The sequence below is a fragment of the Synchytrium microbalum genome (assembly GCF_006535985.1).
Source record: "Synchytrium microbalum strain JEL517 chromosome Unknown SmJEL517_scf0002, whole genome shotgun sequence".
Taxonomy (NCBI): domain Eukaryota; kingdom Fungi; phylum Chytridiomycota; class Chytridiomycetes; order Synchytriales; family Synchytriaceae; genus Synchytrium; species Synchytrium microbalum.
In genome coordinates this window covers 552783-563339 of record NW_022158351.1, presented here as the reverse complement: position 1 = coordinate 563339, position 10557 = coordinate 552783, and the positions used below count along the sequence as shown (strand labels likewise).

The following is a 10557-nucleotide window of genomic DNA, read 5'->3' as shown; positions in this document are numbered from 1 at the left end:
ACCATCAAAGCATCTTATTCCTTTGATACCTTTGCGCGTCTCAATATCCCATATTCGAACAGTTGAATCTTCACTTGACGACACCAGTGTCGTGTTGTTTAATGTTGTCAAAGATGTGATAGGAGCTCGATGTCCGTATAGTTTTACAGGTTCAGTCATCATATATGTACGTGATAGTACGGAATCCGACGCGTTCCTTGAGAGATTGCAAAGGATTTCCACCTGATTGCGTAGCTCCAAACTTTTGTTTACGACAAAAACAGGTGCAGGATGGAACCAGCGAATAAGAAAGTGAGGCTGGATGAGAAGGAAGTGATTGAAATAGGCATCATCGGCCTAGGTGAATGTGGTCCCTTAAGTCGCAGCTCCTTGGTTGAAACAGCTGCAGATGAATTCGAATTATTATGACATTTTGATATTGATTCCCAAACTTGACTTGTAGGTGACATGGGCAGAATGTATGCCAAAACATTCATCAGGGCGGGCTGGAAGTGAGCTATGCATCGCCGCGCACCATTGGTCGGAAAGATGAACTAAATCCAAACTTCAACTTCTATAGGAAGGTGAATGTTTGCGATCTACCAGAGAAATATGAGAAGATAAAAGAGGATTTCAAAGGTAGAGCTTAGTGTTTGTGATGATACATGTGCTTTTTTCGTGACACAAGGCCTGTATACGCTGTCTGACACATGTCAAACAAATAGACTCTGGTCTCACCGTGCTCAAGGATGGACATGCTGTATCAAGAAGAAGCGATTTTATTATTTACTCAGTTGAAGCTGCTGCCATAGACAGTGTCGTAAGTCGGTTTGGTCCCTGTAAGTCCATGACAATCTCGAAGTCTAGTTTTTTCTGCGTCATGTCTCATTATAATCAACCAGCTACCAAGATGGGAGCTGTAGTTGCAGGCCAAACATCAGTCAAGGACCCTGAAATCAAAGCATTCGAGAAACACCTGCCACCCGATGTACACATTGTATCATGCCACTCACTTCATGGACCAGGTGTCAATCCAAAGGGACAGCCGCTCGTGAGCTAAAAGAAGCTAGTTGTCCCGTTGTCGAATCGGTTTAACACGTGTGATGATTCCCATTTAGGTTCTGATAAAACACCGATCAGACGAAGCCCATTTTGAACTAGTTCGGAGAGTATTAACAAGTCTAGAATCCGAATTTGTGTATCTCAGTTACCTCGAACACGATCAAATCACAGCTGATACTCAGGCTGTAACTCATTTGGCATTCCTGTCTATGGGAAGTGCTTGGAAGGCTATGGGTGCTTATCCGGTACGTTATTCTTTTCATACCGCGTCGTCACGAGTTCTGACGTTTAGTTTGTTAGTGGGAGAATGCTGCTGGTATTGAGAATGTCAAGATATTGATGGCGTTGAGGATTTATGGAAACAAGTGGCATGTTTACGCTGGTACATTACATAGGTGTTGTCTCCTTTTTTTGTTTCCTCACAAAGCATCGTCGAACCTAGGTCTGGCTATACTGAACCCATCTGCACAGCAACAAGTCAAACAGTATGCACAATCTGTATCAGACTTGTTTGGACTCATGATACAAGAAAAGAAGGAAGAGTTCAGTCTTCGAGTGAGAAGGGTACGTCAGTCGTGTTCCCAAACAGGCTTCCTGTCGCCTCCAAACGATAATAAAACACCGAATAACTTCAACACTAGGCGGTTGAATACGTTTTTGGTCCACCAAGCACACAAAAGAGGGAGATCCTGTTGGATGAAGCGACACTGAATCAGTTTTCATTGGGATTGTCAAGTTCAACAAGACTACCGAACAGTCACTTGTCACTGTTGGCTATGGTCGACTGTTGGTACACCCTGAAACTCAAGTAAGACGGCTACATTCTCCAAAGGTATCGTCGTTTTTTTTACGCAACTAATTTTCTTCACAACTTGCATCAGTCCTTACCACCATCTCATATGTCAGACACCACCGTTCCGATTACTGCTGGTACTTCAACAGATCACATCTCACATAGTGGCCTTCTACTAACCTCCTTCACAATCCAAAACACAGGGTATAACAGAATACGTTGTCGCCAATCCAGACCTGCTGACACTAGCTATCGAAACCGCATTGTATGATAAACGGATACGTGGTGACGATATGCAATTCTATTCAGCTACTCGCGGTTGGGCTGAATGTATTGCTGTTGGATCATTTGATACGTATAGGCATAGGTTTGAAGAAACTGCCACCTTTTTTGGAGACAGGCTGAAGGAAGCCGGAGCTGTCAGCAGTCGTCTCATTGCTTCGGTTACTAGTAACAGTAATAGTGGAACCAAATAAAGGGATGGATGCACTCGAGACATATCGAGGTTTTCTTTTCGCCAATGTCTAGCACTTCACGAACACTTTGAAGCCCAACAGCAACATGTTCTTTCGCCAGCGCAGAACGCAGCAACTCCGACGTTTTATAACTGAGTGCATTGTTTATATATAGAAGAGGCTACCAGGAAATACAGAGGTTTGACTGATTATAAATGCTATAGTCAGTTCTAGTTGTTGGCGTTAGGAATCAATCCCACACGTCCAAGACCATCCACAACAGCTTTTTTCTGCGTATCGTTAAGCCTTGACACCAGACGTAAGAATCCATCCAACGCAACTTGGGGATTGACGGCAGCCCAATCCTCAATCTGTTGAGCAGCATGATCTGCCTTGATTTGTTGCAATCGTGTTTCAATAGCTTCACGTTTAGCATTCAACCAACGTACAACATCCAAGTCGGAACCTGTATAATCAAGATCACTATCTGCTCTACGACGTGCATCTTCCTTGAACCAGTTGGCCAACATTGTCAAGGAATCATCACGAGACATTTTCGGGTTGGCTGTCAATACTTCTCGGATGAGGGATTCTTCGGATATACGACGTAAGAGACGTATGTAGAAGAAGCGGCGAGCGTCACGCCATTCCACGACTCGGTTGATGACACCTTTAGCTGACATACGTCCTGGTCGATCATGGAGATCAGCAAAGAGTAGAGAAGCCTGTTGATAATATGGTAGCATTTCCTTTTCACGACGATCGAATTGACGTTGGAGTTCAACACGTTGCATTTCGGGTAGATCTGTACTGGCTAGTTTCAGTTTCAGGTCTCGGTATACGGTATCCAGACGTTCAATGGTGGCGACAAGCTGGGGTTTTCGGAATTTGATTTCTACTATACCCTCTGGCTCCAATACACCTCCACGAGAGTTGGTTTCTGCGTACATTTCCATCATTTGGGGATTGATTGTGGGATCCAAGACGACCCAAGCACCACCACGTAATTCACCTATGAGATATATAAATACAGGTTGCTTGTACTCTCGTAAAGCATCGACGATATATGATCCATATTTCAAAATTTCCTTGAACATGTCCGATTGACCACCAGAGAATCCTCGCCAGTTGGCAAAGATAATCAATGGCAATTGTTCACCCTTGTTGAAGTCTTTGATGGCTTGTGCTGTTTTATAAGCCGAGTTGGGGAACCAGACTTGACCAGCTTCCTGGATGGTCTGTTCAATGGATGCTTCGTTGGCAGGATCAGCCCAGTTGACGGTTTCAGTGACACGGGTCTCTACAGCTATTACACCCATGGGGATACCTCCCAATCGTGCTCGACCAACGACCACACCTTTAGCCCATCCAGCCAAGGTTTCAGTAAACGAGCCCTTATCAAAGAAGCCGTGTACGTATTCACCAGTTTCGTTGGTGACTCCAGACAACAAGGTACGAGGATCATATGGACCTGTTGGAATAGGTACATCTATATCACGGTCGATTTCATCTTCCGAGACCAAGACCGGTAGAGCAGAATTTTTGTGCTTTGGCACATACGAGAGCCAGTTCACAATCTCTTGTACGCCCTGCATATCGTTGGAAGCGACCAAATGCGATACACCGTTCTTGTGCATGATTTGAGTACCTCCCAATTGCAAGTTGGATGTATATACTTCACGACTCAATACTTTGTTGAGAGCAGAAGCACCAGTCAAGATGATGGGAGTATATTCGACCTGAATGGCACGTTGACCAAGACGGACCAAGTAAGCACCAATACCTACGTACGAGTGAAAAATGGGTAAATTAGTATAAGAAAAAAAATCACGAAAAATCACCGTCATAACTCGAAGTCAATGGAAATCGTAAACTCACCAACAGATCGACAAGTAACCAGGGTAAGAGTAAAGATCTCTTCGTATGCCAAACTGGTTTCACCAGCAATCATACCAGATCCTTGCAAGTTTTCAACACCAAGACCGTGGACACGACCAATAACATCATCTATCTTGTATCGTGTTTCACCCTTATCTTCAATCTTTTCACAGTTGACTGATGGTTTATCTTTACCAGCGACAAGAGCCTTGTATCCTTCATCATCAAGATACAAGTATGAGATACCCTTTGATGGTGCAGCATCATCAATCCAAGCAATCTTGTATCGAGTAGCAACTTCATCTGCCAAACCAACACGAGCTCCAGAGTTGGCTGAGATATATATCCTTGGAATACCGTGTTTACGCGCGTATTCAGAAGCTTTGAAGAAGACCAAGTCTTCCGTTGGGCCGAAGGAACCAACGTTGAAGGTAATGTCGTTGGCAATGACGACGATATGACGACCTTCTGGGTACTCTGGAGTGATCATTTCATAGTCCCAAGCGACCATACCAACAGTGTTTGCTCCTAGAAAAAAGTGCTTTGTGTTTAGACGTAGCAGAGGAAAAAAAAACGGAAATTTGACTTTTATGTCCTCACCTGGAAGACGAGAGCTCTCTTCAAGATCACCAACATCATTCAATACCAATTCAGTGACATTCAATAAAGTGGTTGGAATATGAGCTCCAGAAGACTCTGCAAACTTGGCCCAAGCCTTTTCCAAGTTACGTCTGAAGAGTTCAGGGAAGTCATATACATACGTAGTAGCCATCAAGTGAGCCTTGTATCGTTTAGGTTGGATGGCTTCCTTTGGAGCATACAAGGAGGTGACAGCTTGCAAGTGCAATGGACCAGTTGGTTGAGACAATGACATGAGCTTTTGTCCAGTAGCATCTCTAGTTTCCTGATACATATCGGTTCGAGTCACATATCCTGATACATTATTGATTATGAATCGGACGGGTTTGACTGATCCACCCATAACACTCTTGACGACAAATCGTACTTCAGCTTGCGTTACACGCAACTTCCATAAACGAATACCGTGACGTTCGATAAATTCGTGGAGAGATGACTCGACAGTCGACAAGTCCAACTCGAAGGTTGGTACAAAGTTGATGAAGAGATGATTGCAATCTGTGTTGGGATAGGTGCTGCTAACTACTTCCAAGGCATCCATAATATCGACCAATATACGGTTTCCCTCTGATACCAAAAAGTCGTGAGTGTTGATATTGGCTACTTGTCCAGGGTAGACAATAGCTCTGACAAAGAATCGCATATCTGTTGGATTCTTCTTGCCGACGGCATAGTAGACATGCAAACGACGATTGTCTAAGAAGCAAGGTTTGATATCAAAGTTTTGCAATCGTTGCAATTCAAGTTGGTAAGCCATAGCAGGTTCTAGAGATGGTAATTGAATCAAGTCAATCCAAGTTTTTAAGCAAGAAAACCTTCATAAATAGTATGGATAGCTAACTGTACCAACAACACCCACCAATATGACGAATGATGGTATCTTCAGCATAATCTACAGCTTCCTTGAATGTAAAGTATCGAGGGAAGTGACTCTCACGAATAACCATGAAAGTAATACGACGGACAGATTTGGCCCTCAACAAGTCAGCGTTCTTCAACACCAATTGAGCAAATCGTGCTCGAGCATCCTCATCCGACAACAATAGAGCTTCATTATTATCATCCTTGATGGCAATATTGAAGACGTTCATGGCTCCACGACGATATATTTCGATACGACCGGAAGCTTTACCATTGAGCATCGAGTCACCGTAGGTGGTCAATACATTGGTGAGTTTGTTATCCAAGTCGTTCAGAGATGAGAAGGCTGTCATTATACCCTTTCGAGAAGCTTGAGAGTCAAAGCTTAGAGCTGTCAAGTCCGAGTATGATCCAAGCGGTCGAGATGATGATCGACTTAGATTGTCAGCTGCCTTGGTCTGATGACGCAAGATGAATTCCCATTCAAAAACGACTGGAGTCGATTCTGTATGGTGTCGAATGGCCTTCAATGTATATGCCTGGTATGTATGACTGATGTATGTATAGAAGGCTACGGATTGGATTCCGACGTCTGGGTGATAGAAGAAGGCCGGCAATACATCCAATATAGCATAGTTTGCGGTGATGAGTTTAAGTAAGCTATCATATCGGAATGCTGGTGGTGCTGTTGGCAATGATGGTCGTTTGACACCATCACTCAAGATTTGAAGAGTTTGGGTATGACGTTCTTCATATGTTGGCAATTCATTATAGATCAAGAGTTCTCGAGCCTTCAATGAGACCTTGGAAGCAGATCGATTGGCTAGATTTGCCAAATCTTTCAAGCTAGCCAAGTAGACAGTCTTCCAACCTTCACCATCATTATCAAACCTAACATTATCCAATAAGGTCAACACGACTTCACTACGAGTACCACTCTTTGAGTGCGACAGAGCAATATTCACAGCTGAAGCTATTTCGGTCTTGTGCTTTTCTCGAAGCTGGAAGAGTACATCTTCATATCGCTTCTCACTAAACAGTTCCTCGACTTCCCAATACTTTCGTAATAAGCCATTTATGACATTACGTTCGTGGTATTTCAGTCCTTGGTTGTAGTTGTCCAAAATAGTTTGGACAGTGGCAATGTTGCCATCAAAAGCGAGGAGTTCGTCAGCTGGTAGTTCTGGACGTGCAGCTTTGATGAGAGCTTGCAGTGTCGGTGCAGAGAATGGTCGTTTGTGTTCCATGGCAGCTTCCAATTCATGATGGAGACCTGCTTCGAGTTTAGGTGGAAGACGACCGCTGAGAGCAGACAAGACTTCACCAAGTTCCAAGTTAGGAACTTGATGATCTCGTAAAAGTTCGACCAGGTTTCGAACTTGAGTTTGGACATCGTCTTGTGGTTCATATCCTGCTAATATGTTATCCATAGTGAGCATGATTTGACGGAGTCGTTGGTGTGGCTTTTCACCAGAGTATTGTGCATTTCTGTTGGACACGTCGATGATGAGTTCATTGGTCAAAACAAAAAATGATTTGGGATCGAGAAACAATACGAGCACATTTTTCTGCTTACCCAACTTCTGGGAAGTCACCTTCGAATGGAGTAGCTTGCTTCACTCTGGATGGGTCATCCAAAATCAAGCTTCCAAGAACATCACCAGTTGTAAGAGTGGTTCCAGCAGACTTGGTGAATTTGACAATACCGGATTCAGTAGCAACAAGAGGCATATACATTTTCATGACCTATGAGTAAGACGATGTTATTTTTTACTTTCACATCGAAGAGTGCACTATAAGCAAGAACGGAGACATTCACACCCAAAACAAACCTCAATTTCAGCAAAGGCTTCACCAGCCATCAAATGGGCACCATCGTCTACCAAGTACCTGACCAGTTTACCAGGAGATGGACTACGAAGCTTGGTGGGATCATTTTCCTTTTCAAGCAAGATGACCTTTCCATCCAAAGTTAATTGAGTGACATGAGGTTCTTCCTTGGCATATACGACATGAGAGCGACCACCCATGAGGACAAGTATACCACCATCAGCCAATTTACGAGCGACGGTTTCGACCTTTGAGGTTTCCGTAGTAACAACAATACCCTCAGGTCCAGAGACAATACAAGAAAGTCGATACTGAACATTATCATATATGAAGTCAGCTCGGAAGGATGTAGCCAAGAGACTCTTGGATGGGATTTGACCCTTCTCAAGAGCTTTTCGATACTCTCCAATATTGTTTTCAAAGCGAGTAAACGACTTGTATACGGCACCACAAACAGCAGCTAATACCGAGTCTGGTTTCTCTACTTGTAATCGTTGAGCAATCAACATGTCGAGCCAACCTGTTGTAATGGCATTATTGATATATGTATCATGCTCCAGGAGTTTGACCAGGAATTCGACAGTGGTTCGGAAGTCACCACGAATGGACAATTCTTTTAACGCCATAATCAAGTTTTTACGAGCATCATTACGAGTTTCACCATATGAGAAGATGTGACCAAATTGAGAGTCGGCATATTCGTGGACACCACCAGATGGGTTGATGGAGAAGTAACCCCATACGTTCGAGTTGGACCTAAAGTTGAGTTCAATGACTTTACCACTGTTTGGTTTGAATCCAGCTTCAGGATTTTCAGCTGTAATACGAGCAGCAATGACGTGACCTTTAGGTGATGGTTTACGTTGGGATTGGAGTGATACGGGACTGGTGAATTCAAAGTCAATATCGGATGTAGCCGTCGGAGTGACACCATATAATATACGAATATCGCGGATACCAGACAATGGGATACCCATGGCTACCTGGAGTTGAGCAGCTGGAATATTGACACCTGACACCATTTCAGTACAAGGATGTTCGACTTGTAGACGAGGGTTGAGTTCCAAAAAGGAGAATTTGCCAGTTGATGGTTCATACAAGTATTCTACAGTACCAGCTGATACATAACCTACTAACTTAGCAAGACGTACTGCAGCTTTTTGCATTTCCTCAATAGTTTCTGGAGGAGCGATAGTGACTGGTGCCTCTTCAAGAATCTTTTGATGACGACGTTGGACTGAGCAATCACGACCAAACAGGGCAATAGCATTTCCATACTAATTTGGACAAAATATTGATGGTTGGTTATATGACATCTAAACGGCAAAACAACCATGTTGATGCAGCAGCATACCTGATCAGCAAGCAATTGCACTTCCAAGTGACGAGCATTTCGGACAAGTTTCATGATAAAGATGGGAGAACCTGGTATTTCACGTTGTACTTGGATGAAGGACTGCTTAAAGTTCTTTGCGTCTTCAACAAGACGAATACCCTTTCCTCCACCACCTTCAGAAGCTTTGATCATGACTGGGAAGCCAATGCGTTCAGCATGAGCAATACCCTCATCTACATCTAGAGTAGTAGCTTGACGGAAGGCATCTTCAGGGACACATACGTGTCCGTTTTCATCGACTGCATGAGTAGTTATACCCGTACCAGACCAAGCGACACAAGGCACATCAGCAGATTGAGCGACAATAGTGGAAGCGATTTTATCACCTAGAGCTCTCATGGCAGATGGCGGTGGACCAATAAAGACAGGTTTTGTTTTCAATTTAGCCAATTTTTCAGCCAAGACTGGATTTTCGGAAGCAAACCCCCAACCAACCCAAACAGCATGGACACCAGTACGTTCAGCAACATCGACAATCAAGTCCACGTTAGCATAATTATGATTACTGGTACCTCCAGGCACTTCGACGTAGTGGTCTGCCATACGGATGAATTCAGCATTGACACCTAGATCTTGTGGTGTACACATCACGGTGAAGGTGATTGCTCGTTCGTCTCCAAAGGTTTCGTACGAGAATTTTCGAATGGATCGGATTGCTTTGACAGCAGCCATACCGTTGTTGGCTATCAGGACCTTTGTTATGACTGTATGGCCATGATGCGACAAGATAAAGTCTCTGACAGCGGATGGTGCAGTTTGAGTGACATCGCCGTCGGGAGTGAGTAGAGCATCTAAATGCGTGAAAAAATATAGATTTAGTAATGAATCCGTTACAAAGTTGAGTGTCTGATCGATGGCTTTTCTGTCCCAAAAAATTCCCAAAACTTGTCAAATGACACCGCGTTCAACGTTGTCCCCACACCATAAGATTCTGACTGAGTAAGTATGGATGGCAGATTTTTCGAGTCAAATATCATGGCCGGTGCGGTCACCGCACCACTACTATTACTAGCTTCTCCATCATCCGACTTTGACACTGGTCCAACTTTACTGTTTGCAACTGCTTCAGCAGTCTGATTGCTCCCTTTACTACGCGATGCAGACTGATTCTGCTCTGGTTCCTGCTCTACGGATGCCAAATACTCCTTCCAGGCACTCATTACTTTGATCTCTTCCTCGTCACACAATTCTGTGCTTGTTTGACTCGAAGACCAAGAAAATTTTGGGCCCGAATTTGAATATAAAAATTATAGCGCCATTGATATAAAAGGGTATTTGCGATTTCCATCGTATCGCTTTTTACCCCCTTTTGAACTACTAGGCTCTGTCCTCAGATCAAAATGTGATACTGCCAAATTTACCAGCCCTCCAATCAGCATCCAGTATGGTCCCAAACCCACTGTCTCAAGTCAGAATCTCGTGGCAGCCAGCATGCACATACAGTAGGTGCATCTCCCTTCCATCACCAACTTATACAGCGATGGTTTTTTGACACGCTTTTCACAACAAATTTTCGATGCCTTTTGACAAGCTTTCAAACTGGATCGTTTTTGATATCGGTCAGCTGCTACATACCTGCTTCTGCGTAGCTATCGAATAAGTCGACTGCCATTTTTTATGTCCAGTATATGCAAATGAGAGCCGAATGGCCAATAATACCTAGA

At 43.7% G+C, this 10557-nt stretch overlaps 2 protein-coding genes across 2 annotated transcripts; one reads left to right on the top strand and one right to left on the bottom strand.

Moving 5' to 3' along the window:
* Nucleotides 1-270: 270 nt before the first annotated feature.
* Nucleotides 271-2310, top strand: SmJEL517_g00579 (uncharacterized protein; the record flags this gene model as incomplete). The annotated part of the gene is made up of 11 exons (XM_031166508.1): nt 271-340; nt 443-491; nt 560-618; nt 705-818; nt 882-1030; nt 1098-1286; nt 1342-1423; nt 1484-1605; nt 1683-1849; nt 1923-1971; nt 2038-2310. 11 exons carry the CDS (start codon nt 271-273, stop codon nt 2308-2310), a joined length of 1323 nt encoding a protein of 440 aa, XP_031027581.1.
* Nucleotides 2311-2519: 209 nt separating this feature from the next.
* On the bottom strand, nt 2520-10053 carry SMI578 (acetyl-CoA carboxylase; the record flags this gene model as incomplete). The annotated part of the gene is made up of 8 exons (XM_031166507.1): nt 2520-4072; nt 4168-4695; nt 4768-5571; nt 5666-7155; nt 7244-7413; nt 7500-8774; nt 8852-9684; nt 9816-10053. The coding sequence occupies 8 exons, from the start codon at nt 10051-10053 to the stop codon at nt 2520-2522; spliced, it is 6891 nt and encodes a 2296-aa protein (XP_031027582.1).
* Nucleotides 10054-10557: the final 504 nt, after the last annotated feature.